The sequence below is a fragment of the Gorilla gorilla genome, chromosome 15 (genome assembly GCF_029281585.2).
Source record: "Gorilla gorilla gorilla isolate KB3781 chromosome 15, NHGRI_mGorGor1-v2.1_pri, whole genome shotgun sequence".
NCBI classification, from domain to species: domain Eukaryota; kingdom Metazoa; phylum Chordata; class Mammalia; order Primates; family Hominidae; genus Gorilla; species Gorilla gorilla.
Window position 1 is genome coordinate 98011843 of NC_073239.2, and position 25625 is coordinate 98037467.

The following is a 25625-nucleotide window of genomic DNA, read 5'->3' on the forward strand; positions in this document are numbered from 1 at the left end:
CCCAGCACTTTGGGAGGCTGAGGGGGTGTGGATCACTTGAGGTCAGGAGTTCAAGGCCAGCCTGGCCTACATGGTGAAACGCCGTCTCTACTGAAAAATACAAAAATTAGCTAGGCGCGGTGGCAGGCGCCTGTAATCCCAACTACTCGGGAGGTTGAGGCACGAGAATCGCTTGAACCTGGGAAGCAGAGGTTGCAGTGAGCCGAGATTGCACCATTGTACTGTAGCCTGGGAGACAGAGCAAGACTCCGTCTAAGAAAAAAAAAATTAACACTTAATTTAATAACAAAGCCACAAAGCATAGGAAGAGAAGACAATGGAGATGTCAGCATGTGAGAGGTCAATAGGAGAAAAGTAAGAAATGAACAAGGAAGAGTCCAGTCTCATTCCTGAACTTCCAAGCATAGTTGTTGTCTGAAAATGAATTTGTTAACTAATCATACATAGACATGTGATGTCTCTTTAATTCTTGTCTTGATCTTTTGTCAAAATCTCCATTATTTTTTCCCACATAGCTTCTTTCCATAATTAGATTTTAAGATCCCAGAGGAAATAAGTGGTGTCTTATACTTTTTATAACCTTCCTGCATCAAAACAGAAGACAGAAAGTGCTCAATAAATATTGGATGAATTGTAACTAAATATCAAATAGCCATGATTTCATTGTCATTTGTTGTCAAAGCCAAACTTCGAAAATCGTAAACTCCATCTAAAGAAAAGAGAATCAGATGCCATATATATTTCTGCCTTATAAAGGTTTTTGAGGGAGAATACAGTCACGTCTAATAGTCTAAAAAATCAAACTTACCCACTTAATCATCGTTTTTCAAGGTCACTTCTCAAAAGATAATCTAATTTAAAGCAGGTGCAATATCTAGAGTCAGAGGATCTATTATCCAATATTTGCTGTTTTTCAAAAAGACTTATAAATTTAGTTTGGAAGTATAGTAAGGTTTTTTATTGATTGATTTTTAATCAAGATATGCAATCTCATTTTCCATTTTTATACTTTCTATTTTTGATTACCTTGTTTTCTTTTTATCTTATTTTGAAAGAGAAGTGCTTGGTGTTTTAAATCTCAGAGGAAAGAACACACTGAAATGCAATGCCTTTCACAATAATCAGAGTTCTCTAAATTCTAAATTATGTAACCCACTTTAATATAGCATTTAGCATATTGTTGAGTAAGTACCTCCTAAGAAGAGGAAATCTCTGTAATAATATCCTTGAGTTTTCATTACAGGTATCAGCATAAATAAACTTCAAAAACACACTTTTCTTGTTTTTAGCTGATCAAATTAATTCAAGGGTCATGGCACTGTCATATTTCTTTGGTTTCTTTTTTTTCTTTTTTTTTAAACTCTTCATGATCTTCACAAGATAATACTATTAGGTGGCTGAAAATTTGTGGCAGAGTCCTTACCGGCATGCCTGAAAGACACAGGTGAATACACGATTTTCTAGGATGATCCTGAGCAAACATATATTTTAAATATAATTTGCATACAATAACATACACAATTTTTAAAGTGTACAGGTTGATGCGATTCAACAAAACTATATTACTGTAGCCTGATTAAGACTTGGAACATTTTCATCATCCAGAAAGTTCCCTCATGCCTCACCCCACCTCCCATAGACATGCTATTTTTCTAATATAAAAATTTAGTAGTAAAATTAACAGGTAATAGGATAGATGTATATCTCTATATATATGTCTTTATGTATACTTTATAGGAAATACTGCTACGCTGTTTTCCAAAAGGGTTGTCTCATTTTCTATTCTCACCAGCAAGGTATGAGCATTTTATACTGGCCAATGCTTTTAATTGTCATTTTTTTTATTCTAGCCATTCTAATGGGTCTCTCATTGTGGTTTTAATTTGTGTTTCCCTGATTATTAATGATGTTGAGCATCTTTTTATGCACTTGTCAGCTATTTGTATATTTTCTTTTACCCAGTTTCTGTTCAAATTTTTTGCCCATTTTCATTGGATTTTTGTCTTTTTATTATTCAATTGTGTTCCAGGATAAAATTTTTGACCTAAATAAAATTTTGGTCCTGGCCACCAGCTCTCTGCCAACCCTACTGCAAATGGTCCATTTACTCACTTATTCCACAGGCATTTTACTAAGCACCTACTGAGCTCCAGTAGTTATAAGGATAAGACACAGCCTCTGCTTTAAAAAGGTTACAATCAAATTTAGGAGAAATGTGAATAAGTAACTGTAACATAAGTTTAATGTAAAAAGCCATAGGAGATATTTAGAGACTGAACATGCCATTTCTAGTTAGGGTGATCAGCGAAAGCTTTATTAAAGGAGATAGTATTTGAGATGGGCTTCAGGTGAGGGGCAGAATTGCAACAGACAGTGATAGAGTTATGAGAGAAAACAAAGGCACGTCTATAGGAAAATATGGGATGTGTTCAGAGGAAAAAAAATGACATAATTCAGGCAAAAGGATAGTGTTGGGATGTTGTGTTGAAATCATATTATGGACAACCTAATCTGACGCAGCAGGTAAAGATGGCCCCTGTGGAAGTAGTAGTAATAGTTGCATAACAGATTAAAGTTTGTGGCCCTCAACTCACCTCAGCCCTGACTATATTATTGCTGATACCTCTGTCACAGCCACTGAGCTGGGACTGCTAATCTGCACCTCCTGGCAATTTGACAGGGACTGGATCTCCCTCTGAGGGGAGGGAAATTGAGCCCCAAATACCTCATCAGCCTGGAGCTCCTTGACTTTCTTTCTGTGCTTACCAAGTGAAGCTCTTGGTACAGCTCCCTTGGAGAAGGGAACCTCCTGCAGATGCAAAGCCAGGGGAGGCTTGCATGCTAGGCTGCCCTGCTCACCGACTGTGAAATGAGTTGCAAACACAAGACAAACTGCCGTCTTGCACACCTAGCTTGGGCACCAAGCCAGACCCATGCCAAAGGAGCCAAGTTGTTGGGGAAGCAACTGAAGTAGGTCATCCCTCCTAAGTCATACGCTCACATCTCCAGAGGCACAGCAAAGGGTCTGCAAGGAAGATCATGAAAGAATTTGAAGAGAGAGAGAGTAGGAAATGATCTTTCCCGAATGGTGTGCATGCTGACTTCTTGACAAGAACAGGGAATGGTCTGCTTCAGCCCTAGGAATTTTCAGAACAGAAGAGTCACATTGACAACTCAGGATACTTGGTTTCCCCCAAAATCCTAATTTATTGATTGGTAGCATCTCCTACTACCATAGCCACTATTATGAGAAAAAAGAATTAATACATTAAATCACAGCAATCTATACTGGCAAGGTTACTTTCATAACTATTGAGAAATTGTTTGCAGAGCAGTCCCCAACTAGTTGGCTGCCTGCTGGTGGGAGAGGGATAAAGCAGTTAGTGCAAAGATCCTCAAAATCATACAAACTTTTGTCGCTCTTCAACTGACTAACAGTGCAACTACTATCATCCCCGAAAGATTTTTACTTTAAATAAAAGTTCTCCAAAACACCGGGAGCCACTGTCTAGAGCAATGGCCTCAAATGGTCATGCATTTTATATTAGGGGATTCAGTCTGAGTAAATGTTTCCTATCTATGCCAGGCCAAAAAGTAAACTAGAATAGCTTTTCTTCTCTAAAAATAATTTGCAAATTCATAAAATATTTCTTTAGCATGGTTTTGCTAAAGTTACTTATTTAAGTAAGGGCTTTTTACCTTGACAAAAACTGGTAGAACATAAAAGAATTTTTGCTGAGAATGAATACTAGGAAAACAACACTGCCAAAATGTTCTAAACCTTGTAAATTCTGAACCATTTTATTAACTAATTATCCCTCTTTAGCCAGGAGCTCGTAACAGTAAAGAATCTGAAGTTTGTTCTTTGTTGAGCAAGTAGGACGATAATTACTTCTTCACTGTTCCTTCTTTGCAATTTTATGTATAAATAACTCTACCTTTTAATGAGTGCCCATTAGGCTCTGGGCTATTTTTACATAAATTTGATTTCAGCCTTCCAACCCCAAAAGATTCTGACTTCTCCACACACTCTTCTCAATTTTGGGTGATTTTGCCCATTTCAAGTCTCAATTATCTGTATAATGAAAGAAGAGAAACAAGATTGCATAGGACCAAATAGTAAAGGCAAAAGCCATGTATACTATGTTCTATAGCAGGTTTTACTTGTGATTTTACAATTAATTGGAGGATGCTGGCAACAGGCTAAATAATGACAGGTATAAATCAACCTTGGATTAAATTTTTGAATAAATAACAGAAACACAAAAAACAGTTTTTAGCATGTAGAATTGGGCACACAGTTCTTCCCAAGTAAATGTGGATGGGTACTAAATGTTTTCACCTTTCTGGGAGTTTACTCCTAGATCAGGTGGGAGGAAATAATCAAGCATTGTCATCTGACACACTATCTCTGCCACGACATGGAAATCTATTTTGTTAATTACATTCTGCCTCTGAGTCTAAAAGAAATAAACACTTAAAAAAAAAAGTGGACCTTTTATCTCCCACAAGCAGCATTGAGCCTGACCCTTTTGCCAGTACGATGATGATCATTTTGGGTGTGTGTAGGGGTTGTGAGGTTGAGAAGGGAGGGGATTCAGCATTGAGGAGGAGGCTATGCTTGTGTTTCAGCTTCAGACTATTGGCAGTTGATATGGTTTGGCTGTGTCCCCACCCAAATCTCATCTTGAATTGTTGCTCCCACAATTCCCACATGTTGTGGGAGGGACCCAGTGGGAGATAATTGAATCATGGAGGCAGTTCCCCTATACTGTTCTCGTGGTAGTGAATAAGTCTCACAAAATCTGATAGTTTTATAAGGGGTTCCCCCTTTCACTTGGCTCTCATTCCCTCTCTTGCCTGCCGCCATGTAAGACATGCCTTTTGCCTTTTGCCATCTGCCATGATTGTGAGGCAGGAGGCAGCATGGAACTGTGAGTCCACATTGGGGAACTGTGTTGCCCAGCCACATGGAACTGTGAGTCCATTAAACCTCTTTTTCTTTATAAATTACCCAGTCTCTGGTATGTCTTTATCAGCAGCGTGAAAATGGACTAAAAATTGCCCTGGTTTCCTTTTGTCACTGTGTGGTAGAATGCTGACTCACCAACTTACAGGATACGGCAATTTTCCATTGCAGAATCCATTATGTTGCAATAGTAAACGCTGAAAGATTTCATAGATCATGGAAAGTACAGGCTTATAAGAAATGATTGTAGTAATATCTGAGTTATAAAGCAATTTTATTTGTACACATAGACTTTAAGAAAAGATTCATAATTTCTGATCAATTTTCTGAATAGTCAGACACGAATTTTCTTATTAATAATGTCATTTTTAAGCATTAGCTTTGTGCTGGGTTCTTTACAGATAGTCTATCACTTTGGGCCTAACTATTCAATAGAAAGTATTCTTATTCATATTTAACAAATAAGGAAACTGGTGCAGAGATATCAGGTAAGTCCCCCGAGGTCACCTGGCCATAAGGGAAATACTAGGATAGAAATTCAGTATTAACTAACTCCAAAACACGATCTCTTCCTGGTACATCAGGTCAACCCCTTTTATGTAAGATTATTCTTGCACCTGTTGTAATTCTGCAACTTTACTTGATCATATTCTTAAATTTCTGCTTAAAAGCCTCCAGTGGTGGTTTACCGTCTTCATTTTTAAAGAGACAAAGTCCTCACAAATAGCCTTCAAAGACCTATGCTGTTTGTCTCCCACCCATGCCACGTATTCTCTCATCCTACCTCCTATTTCTTTCCTCCTCATGGTTCTACCCCAGCCACACTGAATAGGACACATGGCATGTTCCCACCTTAGGGGTTGGGCACTAGTTGTTTTCTCTGCCAGAGAGCCCTCTCCCCAGATATCCATAGCTGTCTCCTTCGTCTGATACAAGTCTTTGCTTAAGGGTAAGTTTCTCATTGAGATCTTCCCTGAATGCCCTATTTAAGTTTGCAAACTGCCCACCACTCTTCATCCCACTTCCCTGTTTTATTTTTCCCCATGATGCTTATTACCATCTGACATTCTAGACATTTGCCTACAGTTGTACCCCCTTTACTCATGGAGGATATGCTCCGAGACCCACAGGGGATGACTGAAACAGAGGAGAGTCCCTAACCCTATATATAACATTTTTTTCCTCCAACACTGCTCCTGTCCTAACTTTGGTTATTTCAATATCCACATGGATTATCTTTCCTATACCTTGACCTCTGAGCTCCACTCCCCCAATAAGCCTGCCCTTCATTGTACTTCCAGGCTTCACTAGACCTGTCATGACCAATGACTACAAAGCCTCCATAACCTTAATCTTAAACATCCTGCTCTCTTTCTATCTCTTTCCTTAGAATACATTAATCCTTCAATTTTTTGGTTCTGCCAGGATCTACAGTCTGTTACTAACATTTCACTGTCTCTCACCTCCCTCATATCCTCACTCTTTCCTTATGCAGCTTAAATGCCATGTTCTGTCATTATAAACACTGACTTGTATACGCAGCCAACTAACTACCTTGCCTCTCTGTCTCATCAGCCTCTTCTGGCCAAGCCCAACCCTGGTTAGGTCTAACCACCCACCTGCTGCAGGCCTGGGCTTTTGCAGCTGAACATAGCAAGTGGTTTCACCTTAAATCATTCACCCCAAGCAGGCTCTACCTGCTGCACAGCAATCACATCCCACTTCCCCATTCCCTCTCCCACTCTGTTGGATGACCATGTCCTATGGCCTCCCCTCTCTTCAGTTCTCTAGTCCTCTCCCTCATTCTCATGTCCATTTGATCACCTTGATTTCCATTTCACTGAGCATAAAATCAATCCAAAGAGAACTCCTCATGTCCCACTACCACATCTACCCATCTTCCTGTGTCTATGCCCACATCCTTTCTCCTCTCTTCCGTATTTTAAGTCACTTTGTAAGGCTGGCCCCTTCACCAGGGCCCTAGATCCCATCCCCTCTCAAAAACTCAAGGACGTCACTTCAGCAATCCTCTCCCTTCTTCCCTAATCATCTGTATTCCCCTCCCTACTAAGTTATCTCCCATCAGTGTATAAACATGCTGTAGTTTCTTCCATCTTAAAACAATGTTTCGTGAATATGGATTAAAAGACACCTAAGAGACATCAATTGAATGCCATGTCTGGGTCTATTTGGATCTGACTTAAACAAGGTAAGAACTACCTTGCCTTTCTTGGAAAACTGATGATTGAATATTACACGGCCTTAGAGAGTTATTGTTTTAGATGTTATTTATTTTTAAAAGATTCCTTAATTCTTAGAAAATATTGAAATATTTATAATTTTAAAATATCCCTTCCTTCATATCTACTTCCACCTACTGCCCTATTTATCTGTGTCTTTTTGCAGCAACTATCCCAATTTCTGTTATGCTCACTCCAATCAGGTTTTCACTTCCCACAATGCCACTAAAACTCCCTTTACACGGTCAACAGTGACTTCCACAGTTGCTAAATCAAGTGGCCAATTAGTACTTATTTCAGAGGCATTTGACTCAGTTGCTGACTCCATCCTCCTTGGAATGTATTCTTCTTTTGGCTTCCAAATCACTACTCTCTCTTGGTTTTTCTCCATACCTCTGATTGTTCCTTCCTACTCTGTTTTTCTAGCTCTTCTTCTTCTTCTTCCTGATCTCTTAATGTTGGAGTGCCCCAGGGCTCCATCTTTGATATTCTTTTTATCTATATCTTCATTCACTTCCTTGGTGATCTTATCCACTTGTATGGATTTACCTAATGCCTATGATACCCAAATAGAAATCTCCAGTCCAGACAATTCTCCCAAATTCCACGCTTATAAAACACTGCTTGACTGCCGTCACCATCTGGATGTCCAATAGGCGTCTGAAACTTGACATGCCCAAAAGTGAACTTCTGATCATTCCCTCCAAACCTACCTCACCTGCAGCCTTCCCCATCTCAGGAAATGGCAACTTCATTCTCCCAGCTGCAGACTAGAAATCTTGGAGTCATTCTCAACCCTTCCCTTTCTCACATACCCCATATCCCATCCATCAGAAAGTCCCAATGGCTCTACTTTTCAAATATCTACAAACTCCAACCATTTTCGGTATCTCCACTGCTACCACCCTAGTCCAAAGCACCATCCTCTCTATTTTTGGTCTCCCTGTTTCCACCCCTTACTCACTTTGGTAACTTTCAAAGCAGCAGCCAGCATGATCCTTTTTAAATAAGTCAGATTATACCATTCCTCTGCAGCCTTTTGATCTCACTTCCATGAAAATGTAATGTTCCTTCGACAGCCTACAAGGCCACACATGATCTGGCTCCCAATACCTCCGCTGACTTCTCCCACATGTTCTATGCCCTCACCGTCTCAGCACCAGCAACACTGGCCTCCTTGCTTCCTCAAACATACCAGATGCACTCCTCACAGTCTTTACACTGCTGGTCCCTTGGCCTGCAATGCTTTTGCTCCAGATATCAGCTTGGCTGTCTCCCTCACCTCATTCAGACACCTCCTCAACTATCTCCTCAATGAGGCCTTCCCTGACACTGTCCCCTCATCTCTCATTGTGACCCACTCCTGGTCTCTGCCTTTTCTCTTCCCTGTTCTCCTTTTCCCCATAGTACTTATCATTATCATCTAACATACTGTATGTCTTCACTTTTTTAAGAAAAAATTACCTTTTTCTCCACTAGAATGTAAGCATGAGGAGAGCAGGAATTTCTGCCTGTTTAGTTTACTACTATAGCCCTAGCTTCTAGAACTATACTTGAGACATAGACAGCAATCAATACATTCTGTACTTGCTAAATAAATGCATATTGCATTTCTAAATTATTTAAACATATTAATAGACAAGCTCACTGTCTTGAATTTATACCTTTTAAACCTTTAACTTATTTTTCAATTCAATATTAATAAATTACATTGTATTTTAAACAGTAAATTAATCTTTCTGCTCTTAGATGCATTTCATTTACCAATTTACAGATGTAACTGCACATTTATAATGGAGCAGCTTCCACATATTGACCTTTGGGAAAACCTACTTTCATGACAAGCAAACAGAAAAGACACTTGCAATTGCTGTTGGAACACTGGCAAACCAATTAGTGCTTCTTTAATTTGCAATTGAATTTATCATAAATTAATCTTAAATAATAATCAATGACAAAATATCTCTCAAAAAATAAAAATAGTTCCAATGTTTGGGGATACTAGAGGGCATAATTGCTTTTGAGGTGCAATTTGCTCTTCCTATGACATTAAACGTAGTTAGCTCTTTTTTTTCCTGGCATCATTAAAATCTCATGATATTCCTCTCTGTATATAACACTGCAGGACTCACTCTCTCCAAATTCAGGTCCTGTTACTTTCATTAGACACTTAACTCGAGATTATTCCCACGACCTAGGCAATTAGACTTCAAACCATCTGCCAGACTCAGCTCAGCTGCATTCTGATTTGCGAGTAAATACTTGCTAGAGACAAATTCTCATGGAGTTCAATGCCCATTGCTTGATGAGCTCTTTGAAGAGAGTGCCAGAGTCAACAAAACAGAGGGAAGCCCTCCAGCTTGTAGCTTTCTATCCATATGGCTACATCCACAAGTGATTTCAGACCTCTTCGTCACCCATAACAACTCTTTATATTCTTCTTACTCAGAAAAAAAAAATTACTACATGTTGACAGGTTTATTTTAGGAAAGAAGGTACCCACTATTTAAAAATCCTGGATTTGAAGTAACCAAATAAAACTTTGGGTGAGTGGGAAAAAACACAGCCTCAAATAACTTAAAATGATTCCTGACTTGTTGAGTTTGAGGATCTCTTCAGACTGAGATTTATTCTCCGACAACTCCAGAACTGGGAGACTATCAAATGTGGCTCAGTACTCAACAAGTATTTGTTCCAAGCTCTTGCACAGTTCTGTGTGCTAAATACAGTAGTGATTAAAAGTTAAAGATGAAGCATTAAACCTAAGATTTTATTTTCTCTCCCTCCTGAGATCCCCTTAAAAAGATGAGAAAGGAGTTTTTCCTATTTATACATCCACCAGAATTTTTACTACGCATACATTCACAGAAGACAGGTGAGAGCCCATCCATGGTCTGAAGAGCTACAGAATTCAGAATGAAGAAAAATAGAGAAGAAGGAAGGCAAAACTCACAGTACTCAGGGGGAGCGTAGTCAGAGACTGCTGTCTTGCTCTGTAAAATCTCTGCGAGGAATAGGACTTAGAGGTGATGGGTATGGCATGTGGTAAGAATAAGACATGGGACTGAAAACAGAAAGGTTAACTGAAAGTTTATATCTGGAAGCATTAATCCTGTACTCTATTTATGCAAAATTCCAACAGCCAAGTACCTCCCCACTAAGCTGAAGAGGTTGAGAAATCCTAAAACAAAAAAGACATTCACATTCTGGCACTTTAGGGTCTACCAACCTAATGGCCAGCTCCCTACACAATTACCCTAAAGCAAAGTCTGCCAACAGAAACGCACCCTCTTAAATATGAATGTGTGCAACCAGAGATCTCCAGTCAAAGAATGCTCCTAACATGGAAGATCAAAACCAAGATACACAAATGGCGGGGAAATGAGCCTGGAGAAATCAAAGACATCACAGAAAAGAGAAAGGAACCTTTAACAAGGCAATAATTAAGGACCTGAGATAAATCTGAGAACACATTTCATCCCTATTACTATAACAATCATGATAATAATAATAAAAATAAGAGCTAATATTTATTGAGAACACACTAAGAGCTACTGTTCAACAAACTCAAGATAAGGAAACTGCAGCACACAAAGTTTAAGTGACTGATAGTAAGCACAGGAGCCAGGATTTAAGTCCAGATAGTGTGAATTTAAAACCCATGTTCCTAAACAAAGGGGTAGGCTTTCTCAAATATGCTGGTTTTATTTTATTTTGTTTTTTATTCTTTTTTATTTTTTATTTTTAGAAGGAGTTTCGCTCTTGTTGCCCAGGCTGGAGTGCAATGGTGCAATCTCGGCTCACCACGACCTTCACTTCCCGGGTTCAAGCGATTTTCTCCTACCTCAGCCTCCCGAGTAGCTAGGATTACAGGCATGTGCCACCATGCCCGGCTAATTTTGAATTTTTAGTAGATACTGGTTTCTCCATGTTGGTCAGGCTGGTCTCAAACTCCCAACCTCAGGTGATCCACCCGCCTCGGCCTCCCAAATTGCTGCGATTACAGATGTGAGCCACCGCACCCAACCAAATACGCTGTTTTTAAAAGGAACAGAACACAAGAAAGTGCTCTTAAAAAATCTATTCAGGTATTTGACAAGTATGTGTTTAGAGTCTTCTGTTGGCTAAACACCAGTCTAGGTACCAAAAATACGGCAATAAACAGAACAGGCAGTATTTCAGCTCTCATGAAGCTAAAATTAAAAATTTAGTAGAAGAGATGGAAGATGCACTCAAGGAATTTTACCAGGCAATTTAATAAAAGTAATAGGAGAAAATTCCAAGAAAAAATGGAGATATGTCTGATGGACCAGGAGGTGCCTTTTCCTCTTATTAAGAATTCCAGAGACAAAACAGATAAAATGAGAATAAGTTATCCCATAAGCAATACAAGAAAATTTCCTAGCGGTGAAGAACAAAGGTCTTCAGATTGAAGGGGCCTGTCTTCCCCCAGTGCCCATTATAATAAATGGAAAAAGAGTCCTATCAAGGTACACCTTCATGAAATGTCACACCAGGGATAAAGAGAAGGTCTGAGAAGCTTCCAGTAGTAATAACAAGTCAATGACCAAAGAATAAGAATTTGAATGAGGTCATACTTACCAAAAGCATCACTGGGTGCTAGAATATGATAAAGCCTTTAAAATTCTGAAGAAAGGTGATTTGCAACCTTAAATTTTATAGCCAGCTAAAGTACCAATTGAATATAAGGGTAGAAAAAAATAAGGTCATTTTCAGACATGCAAAGACTCAGAAAATATCTCCTTCACACGGCCTAAGAAATTACTTGAAAATGTGCTCTAGGAGAGAAAATCAAGAAAAAAGATGACACAAGATTCAGAAAGAGACTCCCATGGGGGAGAGGGGAAATAGTCTCCTAAGAAGCTTGAACTTCATTCTGTAGATATTAGAGGAGGCATGGATTTCAAGCTGGAAAGCAATATAAGATCTGTGTTTTAGAAAGGACATTCTTTCCTAAGTCTTTCCTAATGTCCTTTAGAAAAAACATTCTTTCCTAAGTTCCTAAAATCAGAATAGTGGAAGATTTCTGAGACCAGTCACAGTTTTTGCAAAACTCAGGTGAAATGTAGTTCAGACCTAAACTAAGGTGGTAGCAATGAGAACCATGAAATTGTAGATGTGCAACAGCTGGGCTCACATCTGATCGGGGGTGGGGGGTTCTTAGCACAATTTCATGTTGTTGTAAATATTCACGGCATGAACATAGGGCAAGGGCAAGAGAGACTCCACAAGGACATCGAAGCTTCAAGCCCTGGAAAGTGGTAGATGGAAGACAAGAAATAAAGACATTCCAGTAAGCTTCAAGGCAAGAATCATTCTATTTGAGACATTTTGAGTGGAGAGGCAGTGCTAGATCCATAGAGAAGTACAGAGGAGCTCCTACCTTTCTGTCTGATAGCAACCAGACTGTCTGATTAAAACTGCAGATCACTGCAAGGGTGGTTAAATCAAAAAAGAAAAAAGGCAGTTGTTCCCCCTGCTTGACCCTGAAAGTGCAGAGATAGTGTGGGTGGAGTGCACAGGAACACTTAAGGTGCAGCATGCCTAATGGATACTTAGAACGATGACAAGTGAGGATTAAGATGTCTTCAAGTATAATAGATTCTAATTTTGTCTGTAAGTGGCCTTAGAGCTCTGAGATGAGACTACAGAGGTAGTCCAGTGCTAGATCTGCAAGACCTTAAAGGGCATGGTAGGAAGCGTGGATGTTATTCATGGTACGTTGAGAAGTCACTGTAGGCCTTTAGGCAGGAAAGTGACATTACTCAATTCATATGTTATGATTACTCTGGCTACTATGTGAGGAATGGATTGAAAAAGAATAAAAGTGGACAGGAAAGATATTTCAGTAAGAGATAATGTTAGCTTGGACTAGAAAGCTTACACTGGAGATGCAAATACATGGATTTGAGATTCCTTTGGAGTTCAGAATCATAGGTGTTTTGCAAGATTAAATGTGGATGGGACAATGGTCTTGAGGAAATCCAACATGTTGTAGTGATTCCAAGGTTACTAATTTGAGCAATCAAGTGGATGAGAGTGTCAATTACCATGTTGGGGGGAAATAGAGGAGGAGCAGGTTGAGCTAAGGGCAAAGGATGAAAAGCTAAGTTTTGAAACGCCCTATTAAGTTGGAGATGCCTGTGAGGCATCCAGGTGGAGACATCAAATAAGCAGTTGGATATACAAGTTGAGGTCTGGACTGGAGCTGTATTTGCCAACTTCATTGCTTTTGGCTTCAGCTCAGATAAACTTCAAATTGGGACAAGGAGGAAATTAACAATTATTGAGCACCTACCATATGCCAAGCACCCACATTTCCCAACATCTACTTTCTCCTTGCCTGCCCAAGCACCCTCCCAGTTCAGCCCGAGTGGGACCTAACTTAGAGGCCATCTGGGATACGTCATTACATATACTCAGACAAACTTTGGAATCAAATCTTCCCTCCCAGATTCCTAATGAGTCCATGGAGAGCTACTGCACCTGGATCTGTGTTCAAAGACTCCAAAGACCTGAAAGTGAAGGCTAGCTCCTGGGACACTGAAGCTGAGAACTCCAGACCCAAATGATACTTATGTCTCCACCCTTGGTTCACTGTATCTTTTTGGACACAACATCCCTTATTTCTTTGTCTGAATTTTAGTATCTGCCCGCTTCATAAAAATGCTTTGAGAATTGAAACCAGCTTCTGAATCACCTGGAGAGCATCTTAAATAATGCAGATTCCCAGGCTCCACAAACAGAGATTATAATTCATTTGGTCTGGGATGTGTCTCAATCTGTATTACAGGTGATTCTGATGCTGGTCCAGAGTGATCCCTGGACTAGAAATGCTGATTTGCAGAGTGATAAACTGCCAGTTTTTCCCCAAATTATCTGCCTCAATGCTGTCTCCATCACTTAGAACATTAGGGCAGTTTTAAAAGAAGGCACCGAATTCTTTGACACTCTTCCCATTAAGAGGTGGACTGTATGTCCTCTGCCCTTGAATTTGATAGTTCTCTTAGAATCTGGCTGACATAATGTGGGAAGGTCAAGCCACATGGAGTAGCCACAGCCAACAGTTCCAGCTGAGCTCAGTCTTTGACTCACCTCAGCCCTGGCACCAGACATGCCAGTGAAGGAAATTGCAGATAATCCCAACCCCCAGGCATTGAGTCATCCCAGACTCCAGATCTTCCCAGCTGACGCCCCAGACATCACAGAACAGAGACAACCTATCCCCACCATTCCCTGTTCAAATTAATGATCCATAAAACCTATGCTCATAATAAAAAGATTGTTGATTTATGCCACTTAGTTTTGGGGTGTTTTGTCACGCAGTAACTGAAATAATTACTAACATGTTTTCTCAAGAAATATGTACTAAAATGCAAGCACATTACTTGGATGAACTCTTTCAGATGAACACACACAATCAGTGTATCTAGCAGACAACAAAGCAGGGAAATGAGCCATGAGATGCTCTCCCGTTTCACTGACGTGAAAGCATCACTGGGAAAGGCAACCTAAGATGCTTCCAGAAAGCTGGAATTGAAAGATGGCCACACCTTGAAGACAGCATGGCTAAAAGAGAAAGACATGCCTCAAAAAGGACGGATGAGGCAGGAGAGCAAACTCAGATTCATTTTCTTCACAACTGTGCTTAAGTCTGGCTCAAAAGTCCCTCCACTCTCTCACTAACCGCAAAGGTGTTTATTTATGCCACTTTATAAATGTCTAATGTTAAAAATCACCTGGGAATAATACAGGAACAAGTGCCAAGGGTAAATTTTCTTTTTTTTTTTTTTTTTTTTTTTTTGAGACAGAGTCTCACTTTGTCACCCAGGCTGGAGTACAATGGCATGGTCTCAGCTCACTGCAACTTCCGCCTCCCGGGTTGAAGTGATTCTCCCACCTCAGCCTCCTGAGTAGCTGGGACTACAGGCACGTGCCACCATACCCGGCTAATTTTTGTATTTTCAGTAGAGATAGGGTTTCACTATGTTGGCCACGCTGGTCTTGAACTCCTGACCTCGTGATCCGCCCGCCTCAGCCTACCAAAGTGCTGGGATTACAGGCGTGAGCTACCGCACCCGGCAGCACCAAGGGTAATTCTTACCAGCAGGCCAGTTTGGAAAATGCTAGATTATATATTTTTTTAATTAAATACAAAACAAAATAGCAACCGCACCAACCCTTTCCTCACAAGAGTCACAGTCCTGTGGTGAGAATGGGGTTAATACATGAGCTTTACGTTCTGATGGCCTTGAACCTTGAGAATGTAAACCCCAGCTAAGTCCAATTACAATGATGTGGGGGGAGGAAATGGAAAATAATGGAATTCACTAGCTAATTGGATACTATTAATTATATTAAATATTTTAAATGGAATTATCTTCTATGAGGAATATTTTAATTGACAAAATATAAAATAGGAGGGATATTAGGTTAAATATTCATGGCCTTATTCAAGCTATTAATGGTGCCAATAAAAATGATGGAGCAAGACATGGAACCTGGACTCTGTGGGATTCAGAAAAGAGCAGAGAATGCCACACTAATGCCATGAATTCATTCTATTTTAGTAACTAACACTGATGTCTACACTGTTCCCAGCCTGACCACCACCCCCCTCACCCCATTGTTCTCGGAAGTGATTTGAATCTGATTTCACATTGTTAATATCAACACTTGAGTTTTCTTTCCAAGAATCGATTTACAGTCTTCTAAAGACACTGGAGTGGCGGGGGAGGGGGGGAAACGTTGTCAGTCATGAATTCCCAGTGTAACTGGTTATGACTCTGAGGTCTGCATCATTATCAGATTTTCATGATACTGATGTTGATTCATATCAGTGAGCAGTTTATCAGTCCCCAAACTCTAGTCCCCACAGCAGCTGATAGCAAGGTAGGCCCCTTCGTCTCTGTTCTACTTTATTTCTCTTGCCTCTTGAGACCCTTTCATAGTCACATGGTGGCATGTTGCAGAGTAAAACTGACATCTCTCTCTGATTCCAAGAGTTTGCATGTATTGTGATGGATAGAATAAAATGACTGTGGAAATAGCATTTGTACTACTGGATACTGGAATTCCAAGGAGTTCCTGTAACACAGACTTAGAAGCCTAATATCCATCCCTCCTTAGACCAGAAGCTCAGCTTATGTACTCAGTAGAAGAAAGGAGCATATCATCCTCCAATTAACCTCAGGCCTGTTTGAGTTTCTGGCCAAGGCTGAGAAGGCCCTGGCTGCTCACTGCCTCTCTGCATTTTTCTGTTCTCTGCCTCCCAGGGACGTGTCTCAAACCAGTGTCACTGCCCTTCCATCCAAAGGCCTGGAGCACCTGAAGGAACTGATAGCAAGAAACACCTGGACTCTTAAGAAACTTCCACTTTCCTTGAGTTTCCTTCACCTCACACGGGCTGACCTTTCTTACCCAAGCCACTGCTGTGCTTTTAAGAATCAGAAGAAAATCAGAGGGTAAGTGGCAGGGACCCGGCATAAGTGACAAAAGACCTTGGTGGAAGTGGAATTCATTTCTTGGTTTTGGGGAAGATGCTTCCTGGTTTGAAAACCAGGTGGAGAGGAAATTGGAAGCATCCATATGAAACACGAAATCCATGGGACACAGTGACCCTGCGGACCCAAAGTGGGTACAGCTGAGAAATAAGGCAAATGTTGCTGGATAGCTGTAGAGCAGAGGAGGTGACAGATGGCACAGGACAGAGAAACACAACCAGATCTCATAGAATCTTGTAGAGGTTACGTAGACATGATGTCCGGTTTCCAGGTACAATTCAGAATTAGATACTGCAACACATATTAGACCCCAGACACCACAACCATGAGAACAGACTTATAAACAACACAAACAGTTGGGTTACCTGATTGGTTTGGGCCTTGCAAATGTCATAGCTCCCTGGTTACATGCCTGCAGGCTTTGGAGTCAGCTGGGTTTATACCGCAGCTCTGCCATTTTTCAAGCTGTGTTATCCCAGCCTAGTTACTTAACCACTCTGAGTCTTTGGGAATGGAGATCCTAATACTATCATTCATAGTAGTTTTGAGAAGATTAAATGAGAAACTGAATGGAAAACACTGGAATGGAATGGCCTGGAATATTATAAGATCTTCATTAATATTAACTATGATATACAGTATGTGCACATCAGGCTGCTTATGAGCCTGCAAAGGAGGAATTGCCTTCATTTTCTCTCCAGGCTTTCTCTGATTCTTTTACTTTTTTGCTTTTACTCTGCATGGTTTCCCCCATTGTGTCTTGTACAATCTCCTGTTCTCCTAATCCACCTTCATCATCTCTATTCAGTCCTCCTCAGCTTCTATGTATTTATTGATTGACTTACTACACACATAATTGCAGTCAGGAAAATATCAGATCTAGGTGTGAGGGCAGAAGCTAAAACAGCCATACAAAGAAGGCCAATATGGCGGCCGGGCATAGTGGCTCACGCCTGTAATCCCAGCACTTTGGGAGGCTGAGGCAGCCGGATCACCTGAGGTCAGGAGTTCGAGACCAGCCAGGCCAACATGGTGAAACCCCATCTCTACTAAAAATACAAAAAACAAAATTAGCCGGATGTGGTTGTGGGTGCCTGTAATCCCAGCTACTGGGGAGGCTGAGGCAGAAGAATTGCTTGAACCCGGTAGGCAGAGGTTGCAGTGAGCCGAGATCGTGCCAGTGCACTCCAGCCTGGGCAACAAAGCGAGATTCTGAGATTCTGTCACACACACACACGCACACACACACAAAGAAGGCCAATATGGGCATCATAACTGCAAAAAGCCAGGAGTGGGGTAGAGGATGGTGATAGTGGACTCTACACTGATGCCATGCGGCATTGAGAAGGACTGGACAAGGGCTGGGTGGGAGGCTTAAGTGGACCTCAGGGGCAGGGTCTAGATTTCTCCTTAGCCTCCAGTTGAGAAGAGCAAGTCCATTGGACATTTTAACCAGAACCCAAGAGATCACTCAAAATCTGCTCAGCAGCTGAGGCAAGTTAAAGAATCCCTTTTGTTGTGAGTCTGGTGAGCAAGGAAAAAACTAAATCTTATTTCCACAAGCATGCCTGTGTGGTAGTGTCCATTTGTTCATTTGTTAAACAGATATTTACTGAGCACCTTCTATGTGCCTGGCTGTTGTAAATAGAACAGACAAGAATTCCCTCTTGTATTTTGCTTACTGTCTAATGGAGGAAGTCAGAAAATAAACAGGCTGGCCGGGGGCAGTGGCTCACTTCTGTAATCCTAGCACTTTGGGAGGCCGAGGTGGGCGGATCACTTGAGATCAAGAGTTCAAGCCCAGCCTGGCCAACATGGTGAAACCCTGTATCTACTAAAAATACATAAATTTTTTATTTTTAAAATATTCAGTTTGAAACTAAATAATGATGAGTAGAGGCAGCCATGGGTTTTTCAGGCAATGGGAACATAGGGTTTTGGAGCTTTGAATAGGAATAATAATGATAGCAATAACCACCATATGGCATTCACAAAGCTACAGGTGCTATTGTAAGAGCCTTAAAAAGATAAATTCATTGAATCCTTTAATAACCCTATATGAAATAGTCACTCCCATTGTTCCATGTTACAAATGAGTTAACCAAACTTCATGGGCCTACCCAAGCTAGTCAATAATAGAGCCAGGTTCCCACCAAGGCGACTGGCTCCAGCATCCACATTTTTTTTCTTTTTTTTTATTTTTTATTGATCATTCTTGGGTGTTTCTTGCAGAGGGGGATTTGGCAGGGTCACAGGACAATAGTGGAGGGAAGGTCAGCAGATAAACAAGTGAACAAAGTTCTCTGGTTTTCCTAGGCAGAGGACCTTGCGGCCCTCCGCAGTGTTTGTGTCCCTGGGTACTTGAGATTAGGGAGTGGTGATGACTCTTAAGGAGCATGCTGCCTTCAAGCATCTGGTTAACAAAGCACATCTTGCACCGCCCTTAATCCATTCAACCCTGAGTGGATACAGCACATGTTTCAGAGAGCACAGGGTTGGGGGTAAGGTCACAGATCAACAGGATCCCAAGGCAGAAGAATTTTTCTTAGTACAGAACAAAATGAAGTCTCCCATGTCTGTCTACCTCTTTCTACACAGACACGGCAACCATCCGATTTCCCAATCTTTTCCCCACCTTTCTCCCCTTTCTATTCCACAAAACCGCCATTGTCTTCATGGCCCGTTCTCAATGAGCTGTTGGGTACACCTCCCAGACGGGGTGGTGGCCAGGCAGAGGGGCTCCTCACTTCCCAGTAGGGGCGGCCGGGCAGAGGCGCCCCTCACCTCCCGGACGGGGTGGCTGGCCGGGCGGGGGGCTGACCCCCCCCCCCACCTCCCTCCTGGACGGGGTGGCTGGCCGGGCGGGGTGCTGACCCCCCCACCTCCCTCCCGGACGGGGCGGCTGGCCGGGCGGGGTGCTGACCCCCCCACCTCCCTCCCGGACGGGGCGGCTGGCCGGGCGGGGGGCTGACCCCCCCCACCTCCCTCCCGGATGGGGCGGCTGGCTGGCCCGGCAGAGGGGCTCCTCACTTCCCAGTAGGGGCGGCCGGGCAGAGGCGCCCCTCACTTCCCCGACGGGGCGGCTGGCCGGGCGGGGGGCTGACCCCCCCACCTCCCTCCCGGAGGGGGCGGCTGGCTGGGCGGTGGGCTGACCCCCCCACCTCCCTCCCGGACGGGGCGGCTGGCCAGGCAGAGGGGCTCCTCACTTCCCAGTAGGGGCGGCCAGGCAGAGGCGCCCCTCACCTCCCGGACGGGGCAGCTGGCCGGGCAGGGGGCTGACCCCCCCACCTCCCTCCCAGACGGGTCGGCTGGCTGGGCGGGGGGCTGACCCCCCCACCTCCCTCCCGGACGGGGCGGCTGGCCCGGCGGGGGGCTGACCCCCCCACCTCCCTCCTGGACGAGGTGGCTGCCGGGCAGAGACACTCCCCACTTCCCAGACGGGGTGGCTGCTGGGTGGAGGGGCTCCTCACTTCTCAGACAGGGCGGCTGCCGGGCGGAGGGGCTGCTCACTTCTCAGATGGGGCAGTTGCCAGGCAGAGGGTCTCCTCACTTCTCAGATGGGGCCGCCGGGCAGAGACGCTCCTCACATCCCGGATGGGGCGGCAGGGCAGAGGTGCTCCCCACATCTCAGACGATGGGCAACCGGGCAGAGACGCTCCTCACTTCCCAGATGTGATGGCGGCCGGGAAGAGGCGCTCCTCACTTCCTAGATGGGATGGCGGCCGGGCAGAGACGCTCCTCACTTTCCAGACTGGGCAGCCAGGCAGAGGGGCTCCTCACATCCCAGACGATGGGCGGCCAGGCGGAGACGCTCCTCGCTTCCCAGACGGGGGGGGCGGCCGGGCAGAGGCTGCAATCTCGGCTCTTTGGGAGGCCAAGGCAGGCGGCTGGGAGGTGGTTGTAGCGAGCCGAGATCACGCCACTGCACTCCAGCCTGGGCGCCATTGAGCACTGAGTTAAGGAGACTACGTCTGCAATCCCGGCACCTCGGGAGGCCGAGGCTGGCAGATCACTCGCGGTTAGGAGCTGGAAACCAGCCCGGCCGACACAGCAAAACCCCGTCTCCACCAAAAAAATACGAAACCAGTCAGGTGTGGCGGCGCGCGCCTGCAATCGCAGGCACTCGGCAGGCTGAGGCAGGAGAATCAGGCAGGGAGGTTGCAGTGAGCTGAGATGGCAGCAGTACCGTCCAGCTTCGGCTCGGCATCAGAGGGAGACCGTGGAAAGAGAGGGAGAGGGAGACCGTGGGGAGAGGGAGACCGTGGGGAGAGGGAGACCGTGGGGAGAGGGAGAGGGAGAGGGAGGAGAGGGAGAGGGAGAGGGAGGAGAGGGAGAGGGAGAGGGAGCCACATTTTTTTTTTAAAACAAAGTCTCACTCTGTCGTCACTCAGGCTGGAATGCAGTGGTGCAATCTTGACTCACTGCAACCTCCACCTCCCAGGTTTAAGCGATTCTCCTGCCTCAGCCTCCCAAGTAGCTGGAATTACAGGCACGTGCCACTACGCCCGGCTAATTTTTGTATTTTCAGTAGAGATGGGGTTTCACCATGTTGGCCAGGCTGGTTCGAGCTCCTGACCTCAAGTGATTTGCCTGCCTCGGCCTCCCAAAGTGCTGGGACTGAGTCACCGCAGGTGTGAGCCAGCACACTTGGCCACTTTTTTTTTTTTTAATCACTGTTCTTGAAGTGGTTGCAGAAGAGAAATAAGACCAATGCCACTGGAGCACAGTAGGGGAGGGGAGGTCATAGGAATGATGTCACAGAAACAGGCCTGCCTGGATCCTGTAGAACCTTATAGAATGATGTACATCATAGTAAGTAGTTTGCACATTTTGGTAAATGTGGGAACCATTCGTGGGTTTTAAGCAAGCATTCTTTTTCTCTTTTTTTTTTTTTTTTTTTTTTTTGAGACAGGGTCTCACTCTGTCATCGAGGCTAGAGTATAGTGGCCTGATCTCACCTCACTGCAGCTTTGACCTCCCCAGGCTCAGGTGATTTTCCCACCTCAGCCTCCCGAGTAGCTACGACCACAGGCACATGCCACCATGCCCAGCCAATGTTTGCATTTTTTATAGAGATGGGATTTCACCATGTTGCCCAGGCTGGTCTCAAACTCCTAGGCTGAAGCAATCCACCTGCCTTGGCCTCCCAAAGTGCTGGGATTACAGTTATGAGCCACCGTGCCCAGCCTGGCACTGACTCTTTTCTGTTGCCTTGCAGAATCCTTGAGTCCTTGATGTGTAATGAGAGCAGTATGCAGAGCTTGCGCCAGAGAAAATCTGTGAATGCCTTGAATAGCCCCCTCCACCAGGAATATGAAGAGAATCTGGGTGACAGCATTGTTGGGTACAAGGAAAAGTCCAAGTTCCAGGATACTCGTAACAACGCTCATTATTACGTCTTCTTTGAAGAACAAGAGGATGAGATCATTGGTTTTGGCCAGGAGCTCAAAAACCCCCAGGAAGAGACTCTACAAGCTTTTGACAGCCATTATGACTACACCGTGTGTGGGGACAGTGAAGACATGGTGTGTACCCCCAAGTCCGATGAGTTCAACCCGTGTGAAGACATAATGGGCTACAAGTTCCTGAGAATTGTGGTGTGGTTCGTTAGTCTGCTGGCTCTCCTGGGCAATGTCTTTGTCCTGCTTATACTCCTCACCAGCCACTACAAACTGAACGTCCCCCGCTTTCTCATGTGCAACCTGGCCTTTGCGGATTTCTGCATGGGGATGTACCTGCTCCTCATCGCCTCTGTAGACCTCTACACTCACTCTGAGTACTACAACCATGCCATCGACTGGCAGACAGGCCCTGGGTGCAACACGGCTGGTTTCTTCACTGTCTTTGCGAGCGAGTTATCGGTGTATACACTGACGGTCATCACCCTGGAGCGCTGGTATGCCATCACCTTCGCCATGCGCCTGGACCGGAAGATCCGCCTCAGGCATGCATGTGCCATCATGGTTGGGGGCTGGGTTTGCTGCTTCCTTCTCGCCCTGCTTCCTTTGGTGGGAATAAGTAGCTATGCCAAAGTCAGTATCTGCCTGCCCATGGACACCGAGACCCCTCTTGCTCTGGCATATATTGTTTTTGTTCTGACACTCAACATAGTTGCCTTCGTCATCGTCTGCTGCTGTTATGTGAAGATCTACATCACAGTCCGAAATCCGCAGTACAACCCAGGGGACAAAGATACCAAAATTGCCAAGAGGATGGCTGTGTTGATCTTCACCGACTTCATGTGCATGGCCCCAATCTCATTCTATGCTCTGTCAGCAATTCTGAACAAGCCTCTCATCACTGTTAGCAACTCCAAAATCTTGCTGGTACTCTTCTATCCACTTAACTCCTGTGCCAATCCATTCCTCTATGCTATTTTCACCAAGGCCTTCCAGAGGGATGTGTTCATCCTACTCAGCAAGTTTGGCATCTGTAAACGCCAGGCTCAGGCATACCGGGGGCAGAGGGTTCCTCCAAAGAACAGCACTGATATTCAGGTTCAAAAGGTTACCCACGACATGAGGCAGGGTCTCCACAACATGCAAGATGTCTATGAACTGCTTGAAAACTCCCATCTAACCCCAAAGAAGCAAGGCCAAATCTCAGAAGAGTATATGCAAACGGTTTTGTAGGTTAACACTACACTACTCACAATGGTAGGGGAACTTACGAAATAATAGTTTCTTGAATATGCATTCCAATCCCATGACACCCCCAACACATAGCTGCCCTCACTCTTGTGCAGGCGATGTTTCAGTGTTTCATGGGGCAAGAGTTTATCTCTGGAGAGTGATTAGTATTAACCTAATCATTGCCCCCAAGAAGGAAGTTAGGCTACCAGCATATTTGAATGCCAGGTGAAATCAAAATAATCTATACTATCTAGAAGACTTTCTTGATGCCAAGTCGGCAGAGATGTCATTGTGTAGGATGTTCAGTAAATATTAACTGAGTTATGTCAATATAGAGCTTCTCAGTTTTGTATAACATTTCATACTAAAGATTCAGCAAATGGAAAATGCTATTAATTTGGTTGGTGACCACAAGATAAAATCAGTCCCACGTTGGCTCAGTTCAACTAGATGTTCCCTGATACAAAGAGAACTTGATTTCCTTAAAACTGAAAAGCCAAACACAGCTAGCTGTCGTACAAGAAACAGCTATTATGAGATATGAAGGAGGGTAAGAATTAGCTTTAAGTTTTGTTTTGCTTTGTTTTGTTTTTTAACTCAACCTATTAATCATCTCTTCACAAGAATCCACCTGATGTGACCAAGCTATTATGTGTTGCCTGGAAAAACTGGCAAGATTTCAGCTTATGTGGCCTAGCAAACTAAGAATTGCTCTTCTTGGCCAGCCTCATAGCATAAAAGATGTGAACTCTAGGAAGTCTTTCTGAGTAGGAATAAGTGGGAATTATGGGCAGAGCACACTCAATCCCCTGTTGATTAATAAAACTGGCTGGACACTAATTAACTATGGGACTTAAATCTGTAGAAATGAAGGAGTCCAATAGCTTCTTCCAATTTTAAAACTCTAGTACATCCCTTTCCCTCAAATATATATTTCTAAGATAAAGAGAAGAGCACTAAGTAAGTAGAATCTGTTTTTCCTATTTTGTAGGGCTGCTGACTCCTAGTCCTTGAAGCCTAGACATATGACCCAGGAAATTTTTCCTTTGTTTCACTTTTGATTATGATGTCTGAGCCAAAAATTCAATTAAGTAAACATACTCGCCTGGATCTGAATCATTCATTTAATTACTAGATCTACCCAGCTGTAATTATCAGGCCAAAAACAGATTCGTGTTTATATAAAAGAGTAAACGATGGTTGCAAATTTTGGCTATTTAGAGTTGCTACTTCACTATGAAGAGTCACTTCAAAACACTTCACTTGTCTTTAGGGATGATTTTTGCCATTTCCAGCCCACGGTATGATGCTAAAGCTGTCAAGAGAGGTTTCTTCTTTTCTGAAACTGCCAGCTCTTTCCAGCCCTGTTGATCACTGGACATAAAACTTCTTTTCCCCAATAATTCTTCTTTACTTAAAATAGTCAGGATCTTTATCTACAGATGTACTCTCCAGGTTACCTGTGATGATAGCCCCCTAATGTCCTGCTAGAAAAGTCTCCAAGCAGAGATGACATTACTTCTGAATGCTCATAAACCATACCATGAAATAAAAGCTCTTTGTTGTTTTAAGATTGTGAAGTGTGGTTAATGGGTCCCCACAGATGGTCCCTGCTGGACTCACCTGGAATCTCTCCACAGCCATACCCACTCATCACTATCATTGAGACCTGCACATCTTAATAGAAATATTATAAACATCGAAAATCATGACTTACCTAGAAGTTCGCTTGTAACTAATGAAATTAAACAAATGTGTTGCCTTTTGTCATGTGTTTCTCTCCTGTGACATTTCGAAATATCACATCTTGATAAATAATGTGTTTCATCTTGAATAGCTGAACTAATGCTTTGGAAACAGAGTCCTAGAAAAGTGACTTCAACAGAATTGTTACTAAAATTTGCATTCACGACATGAAATAAATTTTCTTCCTATGGAATAATCGTGCCAAGTCCTAGAGTGTTGTTCTTTTTTGTTAATCTGTGAGTTTCTTTGGGGGTTACTATTGTATGTGTTAAAACTGAAGACAAGAAAAATAATTGGCACATTTGCTAATGAATCCATATTAATAAATAAATTGTTGACTGTCAATTAATAATTTAAGTATAACATTGTGTCTTGATCATAAGTGGTCTTTATGTGGGAAAACTTACTCCTGGTGAACTGAATTATGATTAATTGACAGGGATCACTAAGAGAAAAAACAATAAAACCAAATATATCAAGCAAATGATTGGTATTGACACTAGAAATTTAAATA

The 25625-nt window shown here is 43.0% G+C and overlaps 1 protein-coding gene across 1 annotated transcript in view; it reads left to right on the top strand.

Moving 5' to 3' along the window:
• Nucleotides 1-25304, top strand: part of TSHR (thyroid stimulating hormone receptor) — a 193257-nt gene extending 167953 nt beyond the window's left edge. Inside the window, exons 12-13 of the mRNA XM_063698096.1 lie at nucleotides 16506-16694; nucleotides 21952-25304. Of these exons, the coding sequence (XP_063554166.1) occupies nucleotides 16506-16694; nucleotides 21952-23365 (1603 nt within the window). The 3' untranslated portion in view covers nucleotides 23366-25304. The remainder of the gene's footprint in view (nucleotides 1-16505; nucleotides 16695-21951) is intronic.
• The last annotated feature ends 321 nt before the right edge of the window (nucleotides 25305-25625 follow it).